Genomic DNA, 21,413 nt, shown 5'->3' with positions numbered 1-21,413 from the left:
CGTAAAGAAGTACCACTGATAGCACATATATCACCCAGACGTCTATTTTAATGTGTGTACATCTGGAAGATGTATATTTTACATTCTTTGCTCATCTGGAATTTGTCTATAAGATGTATCAGATTTCAATAAGACATTCATCAGATGTCTATGAGACGTTTATGATTTAGATGGAATGTTTGTAAATCTGATCTTTTGAAGATATTTTGCATATGTTTATTAAAATATGATGCTTTCCAGATGAAAAGATCTAAAACACACATCTCGGAGATGTACATGTTCTATCTGGGACTCACTCTTTATCATTTTTCCCATTTTTTTATTTATTTTTTATTAAATTAAATACTGCAATGGTATGATTGATCTCTGGACTGGATGGCTATTCTTAGAATTCTGATTATTTTTATTTATTTTTTTAATGCCTTGGAGAAAAATATTAGGGGAAAATACTTCAGGAACCCAAGACACCTACAAAGTGGGTTGTCACTGTTGCATTCTATTATAATTGTACATCTATGCACATTAAACAACAGGTTAAATCACACACACATAATGTATTTCTTATCATGTGAATAAGAGCATTTAAATAAATACTTCATATTCTTCTACAGGAGGTGCCAAAGAAGAGGCTCTTAAACATATTTTAGATTTCTATCCAGAGGACAACAACTGTCTACAAATATCCTATCACATGCTTCTGCTGAAGTTGAAAATATTCATCTAATTTCCGCTACCGGCAATCTTTTCTTTAATATGGAATTCTTATCATAACACATAATATCAAAGTCAATGAGCATTTTCATTACAATGGTCTACTTTGCTTTCTCTTTATTCCTGGTCGATAGCCAAAGTGTGCATGTCTTTCATTTATCCCAAGCTTATCAAATCCTTGATTCTTCACCCACAGTTTTCCCATTCAATATGCCCCTTTGGTGCAGAGGCTTAAAACAGTGTTTGAAAACAATGCTGACATTTTGGGAAGAATAATGGTTTATACTTTGGATATCCTGAGGGAAAAGGTTTTGTAATGTTTTGAGAAAAGTATTGAAAGGAAGGAGGAGTGAATGTCAACCAACTTTTTTCGCTTGGTTATGGAGAGATTGTGTTCACCTCTGGACATGGAATTTATTCCCACCTAATGACGTTACATTTGATCATCACATCTAATTTATTTTGTACTACAGTGGTTCTGAATGACCCCTTGTGATGGTTTATGATTGTATTCACAAGCTTTTTCAGGTCAACACTGATTGTGTCATGTTTACAAGTTATTTTTTATTTAAAAAGTATAAAAACTGATCTTTACAGTGATAAAGTATTCAAGATTAGGGTAAAACAAGGGTTATTAAAGAGCAGTCCTGTGCTTCATGTGCTCTCTAATGCTGAAACTGGTCCACGAAACAGTTTCAGAATGTGTTCCTCAAGAAGTTTTTGCACTGCAAAATAATTCAACAATTCAGCGCTGAGGTATGTTCTTATCTCTAACTCAGAAAAATTAAAATGGTTCATTTTTTTTGCAGTGTGATGATGGGTACTTGCCTTTTTTGTGACCCAGAGCAACAGCAAGAGCTACAGGGCTATATCCAGAGTCTGCCTCAAACGTAATATCTGCCCCATATCCTAAACATAAAGTTACTTTAAGTTTTCATCACAAATATACTTAAATGAATTACAAATTTAAAAGGACTTACTTAAGAGAGCTTCAACGCATTTCATGTGATTACCACGAACTGCATAAAGAAGAGGGGTCCCACCATTCTGTTGTAAAAAGCCACAATGATTGTGAATCTTTAAATTAAAACTGCTGTATTAATTAATTAATTAATTAATTAATGTAAACTTGATGGTTGTATTTTTTCACTATTTATATTATGATTATTTGCATCATTTAAATCAATGAAATTTTATGTACCCAGTCATAGGAGTCAATGTCAACATCATATTTTAGGAGAACATTAACAATATCTGCAAATCCCCCAGCACTGGCTAAAGACAGGGCACTCTCTCGTTCCCGAGCTAGTGTTTTCGGATTGGCTCCCTGATTGAAAATAACAAAACATTAATGACCAAACACCATTCCAACTCATCTGAACTGCTATAATATAAGTGTCTTCTTCACCTTCTGTAGGAGAAACTCCACCATCATTATTTCTCCAAATGCAGCGGCCCACATCAATGGGGTGAAACCTCGCTCATCTTGACTGTTTAATGCAGAGTCGTCTACAAGAGTAACCATAAACATATTCTGCATGTCATATATTGTTTATGTAACATTTAAACAGTGGATCCTTCAGTTAAACAGCAAGTCCTAGGTACCTTTGTCTAGATGTGTCTCCACTTGTGAAATCTCTCCATGGGCTGCCAGCTGATGAATTGAGAGATCTAAAAGAGATAGGCCAAACTCATTATAATTAGAGGCATAACTGAAAGACAACGTGCATTTTTGTAACTGGAAATATGCAATGAGAAACTACTACACAAATCAAAAAGTACTGCTGTGTTACTATGGGTTTTCTTTTTACATGGTGCCATGGCATTCTTTGAAGTATATGCAAATACCATGGGACATGAAAAAGTAAATCATCTAGCATCATTGTGTAAACTAAAGTACTGTAGTGTTACCATCTGATATCATGGTACTGCCACAGTACTTTTTGAAAGGGTACTATTTAGCTAATACCACTACAAAAAACTAGATTGTTCAAGTTTGTGGAGATAAACTTTGATGTTGGCTTGAGAAAGCCCGGTCTGAAAGTTTAAAAAGATTTAGTTAGACAGACAAAATAGATATATAGAAAATAAAGAAAAAGTGACATAGATAGATGCTACGTCCGCATTAATCCGGATAAATTTGAAAATGGCGATTTCGTTTTCGAAACGCTCTCCGTCCACACTTACGTTTTCAAGCATTTTCCAAAAAGTGCTCATCCACACTGAACCACTTAAATCCCCTGATAAATTTTCTATCGGATTAAGGTCAGAGCTTTGTGATGGCCACTCCAATACCTTGACTTTGTTGTCTTTAAGCCATTTTGTCACAACTTTGGAGGTATGCTTGGGGTCATTGTCCAAACTACGTTCATCTCTAGGAGACAGAATGCGTCTCCTTCCTGAGCGAGATGATGGCTGCGTGGTCCCATGGTGTTTATACTTGCGTACTATTGTTTGTACAGATGAATGTTGTACCTTCAAGTGTTTGGAAATTGCTCCCAAGTATGAACCAGACTTGTGGAGGTCCACAACTTTTTTATGAGGTCTTGGCTGATTTCTTTTGATTTTCCAATGATGTCAAGCAAAGAGGCACTGAGTTTGAAGGTAGGCCTTAAAATACATCCACAGGTACACCTCCAATTCAGTACACCTCCTATCAGAAGCTAATTGTCTAAAGGTTTGACATCATTTTCTGGAATTTTCCAAGCTGCTTAAAAGGCACAGTTAACTTAGTGTATGTAAACTTCTGACCCACTGGAATTGTGATCTAGTCAATTAAAAGTGAAACAATCTGTCTGTACAAATTGTTAGAAAAATGACTCATGTCATGCACAAAGTAGATGTCCTAAATGACTTGCCAAAACTATAGCTTGCTAATATGAAATCTGTGGAGTGGATAAAAAATGAGTTTTATTGACTTCAACCTAAGTGTATGTGAACTTCTGACTTCAACTGTAGATAGCATACAACAATACAGCTACAACATGGGAAGCCATCTTAATTGATTTAGGTTGAATGTATCAGATGACTGCATTACATGCCAACGAATACATCATAGTTTTTTAATATCTCCAGCATTCCAGTCCACACGACAACACGAAGATGCAGCTTTCAAACGTATCCACTTGGGATAGCGTTTTCGAAAAGCTCCATTTTCGCTGGACAAAAACACTGTCTCAGTGTGAACAGAATGCCAAAACGCTTTCAAACTAAAACATATTAGTGTAGACGAGGCCTTAGAACAGTCTGAAGGGCTGTGTCTTGATTGGTGGACGCAGCTTCTAAGTTGTAGGAGGAGTTACGTTTAATAATTTTGGTCTTTGTTTAGGGATTTTGTAAAAACCCTAAACCATGTATGCAGAATGTCAAGCCAACATAATAATGATTTCACCAAAACTAAATAAACAACATGTACCATGGAGGACTTACTATTGTAAATACAGTTTTGAAAATACCATAGTTGCTAAAGTTACTGTTGGTTCTGTAAATTAAATAAAGAATGAAAAATTAATTATAAAATACTATGAGACCTCAAACCGTGTTAGGAGCTTTCAGAAGCTTTTTTATGATTTTGTTCAATGAATCTTTTTCGATTGTAGTTACAATAACTGAAACTGTGGTATTCAATCAGTAAATATGGTTATCGTGGTAAGTTTATGTAAGGAACTGAACAAAAGTTCTACTGTGCTCTGATGGAGGTGAGGGACTCACTATCTAAAGTGGCGGGTCGGACTGTGACCTCATTCCCGCGCTGTTTATTAGTCAGAGTGGTCGAATGGTTTGCAGCAGTCTCGTCAAGTCTGTTTTCCATAATCACTGAGCATTTCACCTACATTAAAAAGAACACAAATAGAAAATGTAGAGCTTTAGCAACTTTAGATAAGCTCCAATTACAATGTCTAATTCTGTATAATGATTTCAAAGTCAATATCCTATCAATGCAAATAAACGTGTCATGGGTGTATCTTACCTTCGATTCCCTACTATTTTTGCTCCCAGATTTCTTGAACACTACCGTGCTCTTTTAATTACACATGACGGGCTTGTAAGATCGTATATGATGCTTTTATTTCCTGATTCGTTTGTAAAAGTGAAACTGAAATAGGATACATGAATGTGTTTTGAGGTCAACACACGCACATAGAGAAGGTTTTTATGGGTCATGTCATAGTATCAGACAGTACAGTACTTTTATGATCATGCATATTCGACTTTTGGCTGCAACATTTATTTTCATCCCTATTGAAAAATAATTTTCTATGTGGCTAGGAACGTTTTATTAGGGGGTTGTTTTATTCCGGAGTATATTTTGGTTGCACGTGCGCAGGGAAGCAACTTTGGGAAGCGCTTTAATAGTACAGGAGGAAAATTATATCGGCATTTGTTTTTGTATTTTGATAACATGGACGATCAAGAAATGCATTTGAAAGTAAAAAGAGGTACAATGGCTAGATTCACATTTCTGATGTGTGTTAGCACATACACGTTTCGAAAATTTAATATGATTGATGCATGTGTGATCATTAATAATCGTCATACTTTGTTTTGCTTGATATTTAACATTGACATTTATCAGACCATTTCTACAAAGCGTCTTGCGAAAGTGGTGTTTGTTGTCAGTGACCTGACTTGGGATCACAGTAGAATCAGGGTAATGGCCCTGATGTAGAGATATTGATTGTGTTTTATTTATCTCTCCTTTAGTGACTGATAAATTCACAGAGAGTATGTTTGTGTTGGCCAATGAACCGTCTATAGCGCTGTATAGATTACAAGAGCACGTCAGGAGGTCCTTACCAGAGCTGGTGCAACACAAGGTATTTTACTTCAATAATGTTATTTTGTATATTAATAACAGATTACAGAGATAAAGATAGTTTAAGCCTCCTAAAAATTATTGTATTAAAGATTTGTTTAATGACTGATGTCAAATGTACTACATAGTGAAGTTGGGCCTCCATGCTGGTTATAAGAAAATCTGACACTTTGAAAGTGATGCACTGTGCATAATAGTGATGTAAAATTATTTCCCTTCTCTTTGTAGACAGACATGCAGAGTTGGGAGGAACAAAGCCAGGGAGCAATATACACTGTTGAATATGCATGCAGGTAAGATTGGCATTAAATAAACAGGGACTTTAGTGTTTATAAATACTTTAGTATTTATTTTCCATGTGTTTTGTTATGTCTGGCATTAAATAAATGGACTTTAGTGTTTATAAATACATTAGTATTTATATTCAATGTGTTTTGTTATGTCTGGCATTAAATAAACAGGGACTTTAGTGTTTATAAATACATTAGTATTTATGTTCAGTATGTTTTGTTATGTCTGGCATTAAATAAACAGGGACTTTAGTGTTTATAAATACTTTAGTATTTATATTCAATGTGTTTTGTTATGTCTGGCATTAAATAGGGACTTTAGTGTTTATAAATACTTTTGTATTTATATTCAATGTGTTTTGTTATGTCTGGCATTAAATAAACAGGGACTTTAGTGTTTATAAATACATTAGTATTTATGTTCAGTATGTTTTGTTATGTCTGGCATTAAATAAACAGGGACTTTAGTGTTTATCAATACTTTAGTATTTATATTCAATGTGTTTTGTTATGTCTGGCATTAAATAAACAGGGACTTTAGTGTTTATAAATACTTTAGTATTTATGTTCAATGTGTTTTGTTATGTCTGGCATTAAATAAACAGGGACTTTAGTGTTTATAAATACTTTAGTATTTATGTTCAGTATGTTTTGTTATGTCTGGCATTAAATAGGGACTTTAGTGTTTATAAATACTTTTGTATTTATATTCAATGTGTTTTGTTATGTCTGGCATTAAATAAACAGGGACTTTAGTGTTTATAAATACATTAGTATTTATGTTCAGTATGTTTTGTTATGTCTGGCATTAAATAAACAGGGACTTTAGTGTTTATCAATACTTTAGTATTTATATTCAATGTGTTTTGTTATGTCTGGCATTAAATAAACAGGGACTTTAGTGTTTATAAATACTTTAGTATTTATGTTCAATGTGTTTTGTTATGTCTGGCATTAAATAAACAGGGACTTTAGTGTTTATAAATACTTTAGTATTTATGTTCAATGTGTTTTGTTATGTCTGGCATTAAATAAATGGACTTTAGTGTTTATAAATACTTTAGTATTTATGTTCAGTATGTTTTGTTATGTCTGGCATTAAATAGGGACTTTAGTGTTTATAAATACTTTTGTATTTATATTCAATGTGTTTTGTTATGTCTGGCATTAAATAAACAGGGACTTTAGTGTTTATAAATACTTTAGTATTTATATTCAATGTGTTTTGTTATGTCTGGCATTAAATAAACAGGGACTTTAGTGTTAATCAATACTTTAGTATTTATATTCAATGTGTTTTGTTATGTCTGGCATTAAATAAACAGGGACTTTAGTGTTTATAAATACTTTAGTATTTATGTTCAGTATGTTTTGTTATGTCTGGCATTAAATAAACAGGGACTTTAGTGTTTATCAATACTTTAGTATTTATATTCAATGTGTTTTGTTATGTCTGGCATTAAATAAATGGACTTTAGTGTTTATAAATACTTTAGTATTTATGTTCAGTATGTTTTGTTATGTCTGGCATTAAATAAATGGACTTTAGTGTTTATAAATACTTTAGTATTTATATTCAATATGTTTTGTTATGTCTGGCATTAAATAAATGGACTTTAGTGTTTATAAATACTTTAGTATTTATATTCAGTGTTTTGTTATGTCTGGCATTAAATAAATGGACTTTAGTGTGTATAAATGATAAAAGACGCATTTATCTATATGTTTTCTTATGAATTGCATTCAATAAACAAGGACTTCAGTATTTAGAAATATTTTAGTATTAATATATTCAATTTAGTTTCTAATGCATTTGCATTAAATACACAGCGACTTTAGTATTTATGAATACTTTAATATTTATTTGTAATATTTTTACTTATGATTTGCCTTAAATGGGAACTTTAGTATTTTTAAATACTTCAGTATTTATTTGTCAATATTTTGTCTTATTAGTTGCACTATATAAACAGGGACTTAAGTATGTATTCCTTTCACATTTATTTTCAATATGATTTCCTTATGCTTTTTATTCAATAAACATGGATTTGAGTACTTATAAATACTTATTTTTCAATATTGTTATGATTAGTTGCATTAAATAAACAGGGACATAAGTATTACTTTAACTTTATGTTTTCTTTTGATTTTTCATTAATTAAAGGGGGACTTTAGTGTTTATAAATACTTTTGTATTTATGTTTAATATATTTTCTTATGATTTGCATTAAATAAACATGAACTTTAGTATGTATGTATATATATCTAAGTTTTTATTTTTCAACATGTTTTGTTGCATGCCATATCTGTCTCTTGTGTTTTCAGTGCCGTTAAAAGTATGTCAAATAGTAGCCTGTATTTCAAGAACATAGACGGGCTGCTCCGGCAAGCAATCTCACTGAAGGAACAGATCAGCAACTCACAGGGACGCAGGTAGAGGACATGAGTTTTTTTACACAGTACTGACCATTACAACATTATAAGCACCAACCAAGGACATTAACCTCCCTATTAGATATTTCAAAACTAGACCAATTAAACATCTATTGTTTTTCAAAGGCATATTTTAAACATTGTGATGTATTATCATTCTTGCTTGTCACATATTTACTTCACATCAAATAGTTTTGCTATTTATCTGCAATCACTTCATTAATAGCTTGATAAATCACTTCAATGTTATATGTCAATGTGACATTATTTTGGGCTTTCTTCAATTTTTCTTTGCTTGTTTGCTCCACTTTTAATTTGCTCACTTTATGTTTTTAAAAATGCATGCTGCTTCAGTGGTGTGAAACCTACAATTAATCAAAATGAGACATCCACACATGCTTCAGTCACTCCACCTTGACTCATGGAAATCTTTCTTCAAGGTTAGTGTTTCTACAGGCATTTTATTATTATTATTATTATCGTTTCTACATAAAGCATGCAGTCGTAATCTGGTGATTTATTATATATAAAATCACCAGTCAAGTTGCAAAAGCTTCAGAAACCTTTACATACTATTTCAGCTTCATTGTAATGGGGAGACATTAAAATTGGCAATTCAGACTCAGCCACATGTACAGTGTTATTATGATGTAGTAGTATATGGACTTTAGGTGTCATTTTTCATCTCATCTCAATTTGTATACTTTTATTTGTCTGTAGAAAGTACAGGTAATACATTGCATTGAATATACAAAACTCATAGATCTTAAGTCTTTTTAGTAAATAAAAAGAAAAGAGTATTTTGTAACTAAGTTACAATAGCAATTCAACAAAATGATCTTACATTTTAACAGTTAGCGTGCATGGTTTGCAAACACTTGTTTTATATTAGGTGTACAAAAATAATCAGATTTTCACATATTTTGCTTTAAATGTTATTAAAAACTTGGCGGCCAGAGTCTAAGACAAGTCACTCAAGGAATTTTACTATATTTTTGTGGTGCCTGCCTTAGCGGAGGCACGTTCAACCTGGTCTCATAGAAACCCGTTACTTACTATACCTACATTTTTGCAGAATTAATTTTACACGGCTCGTATGTATCATGGCAGTTTCCTAGGGAAATAAACATTATACATACAACAACGACTTCTATTCACTTTCTCACAAATCACTAGTAAAACAGCAGATTATCAGTTCAGAAACACTTTTCACCCTGTTCCTCACACAATGCTAGCATATAACATAAATACTTTTACTATAGCGCATCACTTGATTTTAACATTTGCATTACATAAACTACATTTAGAAGCTTGTTTGAGCGCAATCAAATTGCACGGTAGCTCAACTAATAGAGCGTTGCACTTGCAAAGGACCAGGAGGACCTAGTCCTGAAGAGAACGCGTGAGCCGAAAGTGTCACAGAAGCACCACAAAATGTCGTGGTTGCTTCAGCATGTCGTATTTGCTTTTTAAGACACTTGTCATTTGGGGTTAGGTTGAAGTTTTAGGGTAAGGAGGTAGGTTTTGCTGATTTAAAATTAAATACAGCAATAACCATATAACCTCATGTGTATGGAAGAAAATTACACTCGCTTTTAGCGCCACTTAGTGGACATTACACCTCTGAACTGCCGCAATACATGTAAGGAATCTTCCTAATTTCATTTTGCAAAAATGTCGCCACAGTCTGTACATTTTCATGAGATCAGGGTCTAAATGTTACAGGATATACAGAGCCACATATTATATATTTACCTATATATAACCATCACATAATGCCCATCTTGATATCATTCATACTAAAGTTGAATCCTTCAACGTGGCCTTGCGTGCTAGCACAGATCTCATCTCACTGTTTACACCGTTCCAAGGTTTCGCCTGGGTGTGAAACAGGCCCGAATCAGTCGAAAGGGTCTGGTGTGTTCGGCCGCTTCTGCCACTGCTATCACTAGAGTGAACGTGAGGCCCACTGGATGGCGAGTACTGGGTTTTCTGCTTTGGATCAATGTTGGTGAAATCCCGTTGCAGACTAGCTAAGCTGTGCTGCCTCCTCAGCTTGTCCGTAAGGCTTAAGTTCGACCTACGACTTCCAGCGCTGCTTTCAGGGTCATTTCGGTACATGGTGTGGGCATATTCATTGCGGAAGTGTTCAGCTGTGCGTGCTGCCCGTATTAAGGAGTGAATAATGATAAGTAACAGGACGAGCACACCGGAGGACAGAACGCACACACTGGCTATTCCAGTCTCAACTTCAAATACCAACAACATGTAAATGGACATGGCTGTAAAAGGAAAAAGACAAATCAAAGTCAATACATGGAGACTGTGTATGATTCAATCATATTATATTTTTGAATAAACACTGATATATTCTGTTTCAACAGGAAAAAAACTTTGGATCCCGGCATGGTTAAGGATGGAGGAGAAAAGCACAGCTCTGGAATATAAACTTATGTACTAAGTTGCCCAATGGAGGAAATTTAGGCCTGGATAAAACCGTATACCATCTCCAAAGAGTGTACCCTTGACATATTGATTTATATGTTCATATATGATATATTTCATATTGATGATGACTCTAAGGCCAGAAACATACATTACGTAAGTACGTATATGCAGATGCGAACATTTGGCCTGCGCGTTCTTGCGTGTGTTCTTGTGCATTCTTGCGTAACTTTGGCACTAAAGAAACCTCCGTATTCAAGGGGGCGCTAAAACTGGATGTGTTATTATTCAGGTAAGTTGCTTTAAATGTATTGACTTTACCTTACCTGCTCATTAATATTGTCTACAAACTGTTGCTCCATTATTTAGTTGAAATCTCGCCATTGAAGCAGACACTTCACGCTAATGTCCACTATAGCGCCCCTTGTGGCAAAGTTGGGAATGCAACGCATACTTGCGTTGGTTATGAATTGCCGTCTGACACAATTTGGCAACAGTGCACGAAATCGAGCTTCCGTAAATAGAAGCGTCTGCGTTCACTTGTGTACAGTATGTTTTGGCCTTAAGAAACTTTTTTTACAACGTTTCCCATTTAGGCATAAAGGATATAAAGCAACTTTGAAATACAAGGTTACAGCTTTTGGTTAGACTTTATGCACGCAAAATAAATAATGGGCAGTCGTTCTACATTTGATGTAATGAAGACAGTGGAATAAAACTTGTAGCTATGTTCTGTAAATTTGTATATTCTGAATATAATCATTAAACTTTTTAATGAAAATATAAATGTGTGTCTTGGTAAAGGGATTGTTCACCGAAAACTATTTATTTATTTTTTTACAGTAGGTCTGCATACTTACCAGCTAAATAAACTGAAACTCCAAGGCAAAAAAGTCCAATGGCCACATGCCGGACAGCCCTGCTATCCAATAGAAACCAATCGGCCCTAAGGGTGCATAGAAAAAAGGGTAATCATTTCTAGTTCAATGGGCTAGTGAAGTTTCAGCATCTCAATTTGCAATACAAATTGTGATATCAAACCAAGGGCATAGCCAGAAAATTACTTTTGGGTGGGCCTCAATAAAAATGAATGGGGCAAGTTTTTGCCCAATTTAAAAAAACAAATAATTTTCCTTAACAACAGAGAAGCACCGGATTCAAACAGTTCTTTCAGAAATCAGAATTTATGTATTTTTTTAACTATTTAATAAATACATATATGATGTCAAAGAATAATCTCTAATATTCTGGGTGGGCCTGGGTCTAATTTGGGTGGGCCCAGGCCCAACCCGGCCCACCCTTGGCTATGCCACAGTATCATGTGTCTACCAGAATGAAACGGGTTTAAGTAACAAGATGCTGTTCTATACTTTAAAACGGTGGTCATTTTTAATAATTGGTTGTTTATAGCAAGGTCCAACTTTCCTTAATATATTAAGTTTGATAAACAGATTCTCAGATCCTTTATTATTATTTTAGCTATTTGTGCCATGACTTTTAAAGGGATATTCCAGGTTCAATACAAGTTCATCTCAATCGACAGCGTTTGTGGCATAATGTTGATTACCACAAAAATTAATTTCGACTCGTCCCTAAGTTCCTTAAGAATTTTAATGGAAGTGAAGGGGGCCAATTGGGAAACGTTAAAATATTCACCGTTTCAAAAGTATAGCCACGAGATGTAAACAATATGCATGTTAACGTGATTTTAGAATGATAAAATCACTTAATAACCTTTTCTGTGCAAAGTTATATCCAATTTCACAACTTTGTTCCCATGACGACGTAATGCTGTAAACACTAAAACAACCATAAAAATGACGATTTAAACAACTTTACAGCTCAAATAATACATGAGTTTTAACAGACAAATTAATGTAAGTACTTTAATAAAATTTTAAGCTTCACATTTCTGCCTTTAAACCCTGCAAACTTTGGCCCCATTCACTTGCACTGTAAGTGACTCACTGTAACTTCTGATGCTTTTTTTTTTTTGTTTTGTTTTGTTTTTTTACGAAAAGGAGGGACAAGACAAATGTAATTTTTGTGGTAATCAATATTATGCCACAAATGCTGTCAATTGAGCTTAACTTGTACTGAACTCGGAATATGCATTTAAGCAGATGGTCCCATTGTCATTTTTAGTGGATACTGTATGGAGTTTCCCTCAAGTTCACACGTGTGTAGTTATCCCTTTATGTATGAAATGTTCCCCTATTTGCCTTAATTTTGAGCAGTATCTCTTGTGTTATCTTTTCAAACCTAGCAAGCTTCTTTTTGTAAATGTTTTGCTTGAAAAATGTGTTTAAAAGGCGCTTGGTTTGACATTTTGTTATCTAATGCAATGACATTCATGCAATTTAAGTGTCCAAAGGTTACATGTTATTTTAATTCGTGGGTGCACAACACAGTCATCTTCTCCATTTACCTTTGTGTATCTTGTTCCCCTCTGCACATTTCAGTTGTGAAATAACTGTGGAGGAGACACACGACAACTGAACTCAAGCTGAGCGTCAGAGACAAGGCTGAGAGCACTGTAGAAACAGGCATTAAAACCGCTGCAATCTCACTCGACACGAAAGAAGGCGACTCCTTTATTCCAGCCTGTTGCGTTTGCAGCTGAAAAATCAAAATGACCGATAATATGGACATAATTGCGGATAAAATCCCTAAAAACGCGAGCACCACGAGAGTCCGCTGACTGTAGGAATTCTGCGTCATCGCCGATTGCGAATGAATGCCTCATAAAAGTACACAAACACACCGCAAAAGTCCATAAAGGGTCTGTTTTCCCGCTTTTCCTCGGTGATTTCTCTGTTTTGTCTGTTCAGTTTTCTTGCCACGTAAAACGATGCACGAGAGGCTAGTTTAGGAATGCGCGTGCACTCCGTGTTGTTGCTCAGACTGAGCATGTGATCTACTTTAAATCCCGAGATTAAAAAGTGTTTCATGCAACAATGGACTTTCTGTTTGGATTGATTCGCATAAGCAATACAATGCCGCACCACAATGGGAAAGGTGTAACTTTTTACATAAGGAAAGAGCATAACATCATGCATTTGTCTCTCTCTCTTTCTCGCTTCAGTGCATTCAACAGGTGTGAAGCACTAGGAAAAGTCTCAAACTGACTCCCCTTATGGAAGTGCATGACAAGATCATCATAAATGAGCATGCAAATGCATAGTTAATTAAGAACTATTCACATTTTGTAATTATAGTAGTAATTCTATTGCAATTTAACAGTGAATTTTACAAAAGTCTATTTTCTTCTATTTTAACACCTATATATATATATATATATATATATATATATATATATATATATATATATATATATTTAAATAATAATAATAATATAAAAAGGTCAGATTTCCCCTTATTTTGCATTAACCCTAAAAAGGTTTTTGTATCCTGGGGGGATACAAACATTTAAGGCTGAAGACAGGAACAATGAGTGAGTCGGTCAGTTGTTTGTGTAAAATATTGAAAAGGGGGTCCCTGCAAATACTGAGGACATGAGGCTTTGTATATAAAGTCCAGCATCAACTCACTATCTAAACTACTTTTCTCACTACTTTTATCTAAAAGTAAAAAAGCCACCATTTTTTGAGAAGGCTGCTGACCTCGAGGTAAAAGCTCCTATCTTTTCAATGTCATTTTGATGATTTATACAAGCTATGCAATTAAAAAATTTTATTTTATTTTTTTATCCCCTTTTCTCCCCAATTGGGAATGCCCAATTCCCACTACTTAGTAGGTCCTTGTGGTGGCACAGTTACTCACCTCAATCCGGGTGGTGGAGGACAAGTCTCAGTTGCGTCCACTTCTGAGACAGTCAATCCGTGCATCTTATAACGTGGTTCGTTGTGCATGACACCGCGGAGACTCACAGCACGTGGAGGCTCATGCTACTCTCTGCGATCCACGCACAACTTACCACGTGCCCCATTGAGAGAGAGAACCACTCATCGCGACCACGAGGAGGTTACCCCATGTGGCGCTACCCTCCCTAGCAACCGGGCCAATTTGGTTGCTTAGGGGACTTGACTGGAGTCACTCAGCACACCCTGGATTTGAACTCGCGACTCCAGGGGTGGTAGTCAGTGCCAATACTTGCTGAGCTACCCAGACCCTGTAAATTAAAGCAATATTTAAACACACACACAAACAAAAACAAACAAAACTTAAAAAAAAAAAAAAACATGGAAATGTATTTTGTGGGTACTAATGTATTGAAAAATAGCAATGAATTAATTTTTAGAGGTATATGCCTCTCCTTTTTACGGTTAAATGTCACATTTTCTGAACTTCAGAATAACTAAGAATATGTATTGATTCTGAAGTACCTTCTGAAGTACCTTTACAAGCATAAAAATAACCATTTTTGTAGCATCTCTTGTAGCCACATACTCTGTTATACATAATCAAAAATTATTCATAACATTATATAGCCACATAATTACAGCCATTTTGATACCACTCTAAAGTGGATTTAAAATCCCCAGTTTAAAAACTTTATAAACTTTTACCATTTATTTTAGATTTGCCTAAACAAAAAAGTGGTGAATTACTTGTCCAATATTTATTTAGCTCTCCATTAGACCCTATAAGCTCTCCTTATTCCCAAAGGAATAAGCATGTTAATCACTAAAAAGTCTATACTAAAAAATTTATAAATACAAAAACTCTTTAGCTGAACTTAATTCAGTCATGGACAGTGGTTCCACATGTTTGAAATGAGTTTTAGCTAAATTACTTAGAGTAGTAGGGAACCAAACTGAATCAAGTAAACCTAACAAAAATGTAATATGTCAAAATGACTCAAATTAATCTATTTTAGTGATGTGCTAGCTAGTGACAGGTAAAGTTAACATGCTAAAATCATGTTGGGGTAAAGCACTACTGAGTGCAACTTTGTTACTATTCTTTGGTCAGCACAATAATTGCTCAATGGATAAAGCAATGTGCAGACTACTTAAAATATAGGGCCTGTTGGTCCTCAACCTAGGCTCAAGCTCCACTCTTTACCATGACGGTAACCCCCAAAACTACATCATAACAGAAACTCTTCTAAATCTCAACATAACAAAACATTAAACACCAACAAGCCTCCTCTTTTATATTTATCTTGCACAAAGACAAATAAAATAACACTTAATTTAACATTTACTTTTTCTGTTGAGTCCAATGTAAAGCATAGAAATCCTCCGTCCAGTTTCAGTTAACTAAATAAAAATTATTCATGTTGTCTCAACACAAATGGATTAAGTAAAGCTGACAAGACACCTTTTTAGTTGAATCAACTCAATTAATTTAAGTTCCCTTGGTTACTTTTTTTTTTTTTTTTTTTGAGTAATATGAACATGGGAGGATTGAGTAAAATAATGATAGTGGAAGTTTTTTTTTTTTTGTTGTTTAGAAAAAGTCTAAAATTGGCCCACATTTTGTAGCACATGGTAAGATAATTATAAAAGTGGATGCATATGCAAAAACAATTAACCTCGAGCAATGTTTAGGAATAATATCACATTGTTTTGATAGTGCATACATTAGATAAGTAACAATAAATATTTTTTGGAATTTATTATGGAAGAATGGTTGGAAGAGGGACAAGAAATGTTTATCTGAGACCACTAAGGTAAGAGGCCCGGTCACTGTGTTGCCTTTTTAGTGTGTTTTGGAATGGGTGAAGAGGCAGCAGTTAATCCCATTTAAAACTGATAAAGCTTTGCTTCGGTTGCAGTAGAGACAAGCGCTGCACTCCAGAGAATGCTTGATTAAGGCAGCTGAAAGCTTTTGAAGAACAGCCCACATCACTTTTTATTCATATGTACAGTAGTTCTTAAAACTAGTGCAACTTTTATTTGAAAGAAAATGCAGCTGTCACAGCTATGTGACATTTTACACACTTTGCAGTTACCTCTTTTTGACATGCTGATCAAAAGGGAGAAAAAAAGAATTTTCACCCATTCTTTTCTATGTTAAAATTATTGTGAGCCAAAATAGGTGGCTCTTGTGAAAATGTAATTAAGCTTTTTTATTAATTCTTTACTAAATGCATTGTCAGCTTAACAATTTGAATGTAAAGTTGAATTGAAAATTAATATGAATTTTAGAATTTCTTGGTATGTCCCCCTTTTTGCTTTAATAAAAACATGCACTCGAGCTGACCTGGACAATCTGAAAGTTTGTGCAAAATAAAAATAAAGAAACAGACCTTTTGTACAAAGGAGTTAGCATGGTAAGTGTCTAAGAAAACTGATTAGTGTCCTAGCAATAGTACAGAATCCTAAATATTTCTTATTCATTTTATGTTATAACGTGTATTTGCTTTACATTTTTCTAAAACCCGAAAACATTTATTTCAAATTTAAACTACATTTTAAATCCCACATTGTTAATGTGGACTCAGGCGTATGTCTCTTTAATCAATTATTTCTCCAAAGCTATGTAATGTTTTTCGGCTTGGTTGCATGCTTTTGAAGTACTGACTGTTACCTTAGCCCTGAGTGAGCAGGTGGGTTATTTTTACTCAGAACGGGCTGCTGAGAACTCAAAGTCTGCCAGTGTGCTTAACACGATAAGCCTGACACTAAAAAAATCGCCTGAACATGAGCGCTGACCAGAGTGGCTATTTCTAAATCCGAGAAACTCACCACATGTACAAAACTTCAAGCCACTGATGTTGTCAAAAGGAGAAGTGAGAAGTTTCATGAAAGCAAAAAACAAAAAAGTTTTATAGGCTAACACTTAACACTTTCCAGAGTGTACTTTATTTGATGTGAGGCCCAGACAGTTACGTAGAGTAGTAATTCATTTATTTTTGTTATATGGGGAGTTGATGCATAAAGTGTCTATGGACTTTTTTTTTTTCAATATAAAGATTTTGGTTTAAATTAAAATAAATGTATAAGAGGTATGTGTATACAGTTGTGCTCAAAAGTTTGCATACCCTGGCAGAAATTGTGAAATTTTGGCTTTGATTTTGAAAATATGACTGATCATGCAAAAAAAAAAAAAAAAGTATTTTATTTAAGGACAGTGATCATATGAAGCCATTTATTATCACATAGTTGTTTGGCTCCTTTTTAAATCATAATGGTAACAGAAATCACCCAAATGGCCCTGATCAAAAGTTTACATACCCTTGAATGTTTGGCCTTGTTACAGACACACAAGGTGACACACACAGGTTTAAATGTCAATTAAAGGTTAATTTCCCACACCTGTGGCTTTTTAAATTGCAGTTAGGGTCTGTGTATAAATAGTCAATGAGTTTGTTAGCTCTCACGTGGATGCACTGAGCAGGCAAGATACTGAGCCATGGCGAGCAGAAAATTACTGTCAAAAGACCTGCGTAACAAGGTAATGGAACTTTATAAAGATGGAAAAGGATATAAAAAGATATCCAAAGGCTTGAAAATGCCAGTCAGTACTGTTCAATCACTTATTAAGAAGTGGAACATTCAGGGATCTCTTGATACCAAGCCAAGGTCAGGTAGACCAAGAAAGATTTCAGCCACAACTGGCAGAAGAATTGTTCGGGATACAAAGAAAAACCCACAGGTAACCTCAGGAGAAATACAGGCTGCTCTGGAAAAAGATGGTGTGGTTGTTTCAAGGAGCACAATACTTGTCGACCCCTCTCCAAACATAGTGCTTATGGTTGTGACCACAAAGCTTTATTTTGGTCTCATCACTCCAAATTACGGTGTGCCAGAAACTGTGAGGCGTATCAAGGTGTTGTCAGGCATATTGTAACCGGGCTTTTTTGTGGCATTGGCTTCTTTCTGGCAAATCGACCATGCAGCTCATTTTTGTTCAAGTATCGTCGTATTGTGCTCCTTGAAACAACCACACTGTCTTTTTTCCAGAGCAGCCTGTATTTCTCCTGAGGTTACCTGTGGGTTTTTCTTTGTATCCTGAACAATTCTTCTGGCAGTTGTGGCTGAAATCTTTCTTGATCTACCTGACCTTGACTTGGTATCAAGAGATCCCTGAATTTTCCACTTCTTAATAAGTGATTGAACAGTACTGACTGGCATTTTCAAGGCTTTGGATATATTTTTATATCCTTGTCCATCTTTATAAAGTTCCATTACCTTGTTACGCAGGTCTTTTGACAGTTCTTTTGTGCTCTCCATGGCTCAGTATCTAGCCTGCTCAATGCATCCATGTGAGAGCTAACAAACTCATTGACTGTTTATACACAGACCCTAATTGCAATTTAAAAAGCCACAGGTGTGGGAAATTAACCTTTAATTGACATTTAAACCTGTGTGTCACCTTGTGTGTCTGTAACAAGGCCAACCATTTAAGGGTATGTAAACTTTTGATCAGGGCCATTTGGGTGATTTCTGTTATCATTATGATTTTAAAAAGGAGCCAAACAACTATGTGATAATAAATGGCTTCATATGATCACTATCCTTAAATAAAAGACAGTTTTTTGCATGATCAGTCATATTTTCAAAATCAGTGCCAAAATTTCACAGTTTCTGCCTGGGTATGCAAACTTTTGAGCACAACTGTATGTTAGGCCATGGAACTGGTCACCATTTCTTTTAAGTGTTCCGCCATTTTAAATAATGGCCCCCTTAGATTTTCCTTGTGCCTCCCCAGCCAGAGGGTGAAATGAGCAAGGGGGACACATCCAAAAAACTGTCAGAAGCATAGTCTTTGCCATCAACAAAAAGAAGATATACAGTTTTTGCTCTCTGTGACATGATTGGGTCTGGGGGGGCGGCTAAGGGGGGCATTGTTCCTTAAGATTTTTCTTGTGCCACCCCCCGAGAAACATCTGACATCCCCATCCTGGTTTGATTCCCCCCAGATCACATCTTGGTACTAGCTCTGCAACCCTATCAAAACTGACCTGTGACCCATTTTTGGTTGCGACTCACTTGCTTAGGCTATATGCATCCCTTTTGTACAGATCTCTTATATTCTCTTGGGACTAGAGGGGAATCCAAAGCACCGATCTTTCTTCAGGAGGGATACAGCACAGCAGAGGGACTTTCAGGAGCATGAGAGGAGGTTGCTAATTCTTGCATCAGTTGACATGTAGATTAAGCTCTCAGGGAGAAACTACTGTGTCCAGTGAAAGATAGCGGTAACTGCTTTATGGCATGTATAGTAGATTTCCCTTGCATATATCATTGCCACTTTTTATGTGAGATCTACAGATTTCAGCTGTGATAAATAGTATGACAGGATAAAAATAATTAAAATGTTAAATGGCCACTAGGTAGATTAACTCTCATTTACACACCTGTTGAGATTAAATGATGTGATGTCCTCTGAAAGGTGAAAAGTGCTGAATACTCTGTTTACAGAGATAGAATATATGCTTTGTTGTGTCGTGTAGGAGGTATGTGTCCCAATTTACATGAATTCACCCTTTGTGAATTTGTAAATTAACTTTTTGTGAAGTCATTTTCATCTAATCTTTCTTTGTTTTAAATCATTTTATTTTTATCTCAACTACTGTATGAATGAATCTCTCTCTCTCTCTCTCTCTCTCTCTCTCTCTCTCTCTCTCTCTCTCTCTCTCTCTCTCTTGCTGAATGCAAGCATTTTACCACTGTAAGCAAACAACTCTCAGAAAACCGAAATGTATTCATTATTTACAGCATGCAGTAACTTTTGGTAACCTTATGAAATTATGAGCAGATCCGATGGGCCAAAAATATTTCATCATAGCTGGTACTTAACAGCACACTTACATCACCCAGACGTCTATTTAATGTGTTTGTTTACATCTGGAAGACATATTTTTTAGGTTGTTTGCTCATCTGAAATACGTCTATAAAATGTTCCCTCTCAGATGTCAGTAAGACTTTCAGAAGATGTCTTTGAGATGTTTATTATATAGATTGTAAGTTTGATCTTTTTAAGATGTTTAGAAGATGTTCACAATCTAAACAACATCTTCTAAACATCTTAAAAAGATCAAACTTACAATCTAAATAATAAACATCTCAAAGACATCTGCTGAAAGTCTTATTGACATCTGAGACATACCTTTTGACCGATGAGCAGAGAAGCAAACAACGTAAAAAATACGTCTTTCAGATGTAAACACACAAATAGACGTCTAGGTGATGTACATGTGCTATTAGGGATAGCACTTTTTAACCAACAGTCTAATTATCAGGAAACCAATTAACTTTTATTCATTTCTATTCTACATATTATATGCCCTAACACACATAAAATTGACTATTGCCTTCATTAATTTTACTGGACTTATGGATGATATTTTTTTACGTTTTTATTTGCTAAATATTTAATTGCTTCTCTATTCGCGATGAGAATACATGTTCCGCATCACTGAACTGTAACCCTCTCATTAAGTTTTGTGTTTAAGTGCCTATTTAAGGTAAGGTCTGCGAAATGTCATATTCAGTGAATAACCGAATAAGGGGCCGTTCAGACCAAACATGTTTTTGCGTTAAAAAAAAAAAAAAAAAAAAAAAAAAAAACCCGGCTGGACGCAGTTGTCTCGGGACGCGTTTTTAACAGTTGACGATCTTGACACGGCGTCTAAAACACGCGATGCTTCTGCGCTGAAAAAGCGTTGAGATACGGCGCAACCGTCAAAGACGCCCGTCTAGCGCGTGTTTACGTAGAAAAACAATTGGAAAAATAGCGCAGACGGACACCACAGCGTGTTCGATGTGAACGGCCCTTAAGCGTAGAGATGATTGGCGTCTTTT

The 21,413-nt window shown here is 35.1% G+C and overlaps 3 protein-coding genes across 4 annotated transcripts; 1 reads left to right on the top strand and 2 right to left on the bottom strand.

The window, feature by feature from the left end:
* Positions 1-346: 346 nt before the first annotated feature.
* Positions 347-4,833, bottom strand: LOC127439074 (DNA-binding protein RFXANK-like). The gene is made up of 8 exons (XM_051695113.1): positions 4,682-4,833; positions 4,423-4,540; positions 2,317-2,382; positions 2,120-2,220; positions 1,913-2,038; positions 1,692-1,758; positions 1,540-1,620; positions 347-1,436 (listed from the first exon to the last, which is right to left on the bottom strand). Exons 2-8 carry the CDS (start codon positions 4,520-4,522, stop codon positions 1,366-1,368), a joined length of 612 nt encoding a protein of 203 aa, XP_051551073.1. The 5' UTR covers positions 4,523-4,540; positions 4,682-4,833; the 3' UTR covers positions 347-1,365.
* A 146-nt stretch (positions 4,834-4,979) lies between these two features.
* LOC127439075 (BLOC-1-related complex subunit 8-like) lies at positions 4,980-11,482 on the top strand. 2 transcript variants are annotated; one of them, XM_051695114.1, is made up of 6 exons: positions 4,980-5,150; positions 5,416-5,528; positions 5,756-5,820; positions 8,143-8,250; positions 8,605-8,690; positions 10,635-11,482. In XM_051695114.1, exons 1-5 carry the CDS (start codon positions 5,114-5,116, stop codon positions 8,666-8,668), a joined length of 387 nt encoding a protein of 128 aa, XP_051551074.1. In that variant the 5' UTR covers positions 4,980-5,113; the 3' UTR covers positions 8,669-8,690; positions 10,635-11,482. The 2 variants fall into 2 exon arrangements, with proteins under 2 accessions (XP_051551074.1, XP_051551076.1); XM_051695116.1 differs by lacking the exon at positions 8,605-8,690.
* On the bottom strand, positions 8,942-13,623 carry LOC127439073 (transmembrane protein 221-like). Its single transcript, XM_051695112.1, has 3 exons — positions 13,124-13,623; positions 11,556-11,641; positions 8,942-10,532 (listed from the first exon to the last, which is right to left on the bottom strand). The coding sequence occupies exons 1-3, from the start codon at positions 13,414-13,416 to the stop codon at positions 10,045-10,047; spliced, it is 867 nt and encodes a 288-aa protein (XP_051551072.1). The 5' UTR covers positions 13,417-13,623; the 3' UTR covers positions 8,942-10,044.
* Between the last annotated feature and the right edge of the window lie 7,790 nt (positions 13,624-21,413).

The sequence above is a fragment of the Myxocyprinus asiaticus genome, chromosome 50 (assembly GCF_019703515.2).
Source record: "Myxocyprinus asiaticus isolate MX2 ecotype Aquarium Trade chromosome 50, UBuf_Myxa_2, whole genome shotgun sequence".
Classification (NCBI taxonomy): domain Eukaryota; kingdom Metazoa; phylum Chordata; class Actinopteri; order Cypriniformes; family Catostomidae; genus Myxocyprinus; species Myxocyprinus asiaticus.
This window is presented reverse-complemented; position numbering and strand designations above follow the sequence as displayed.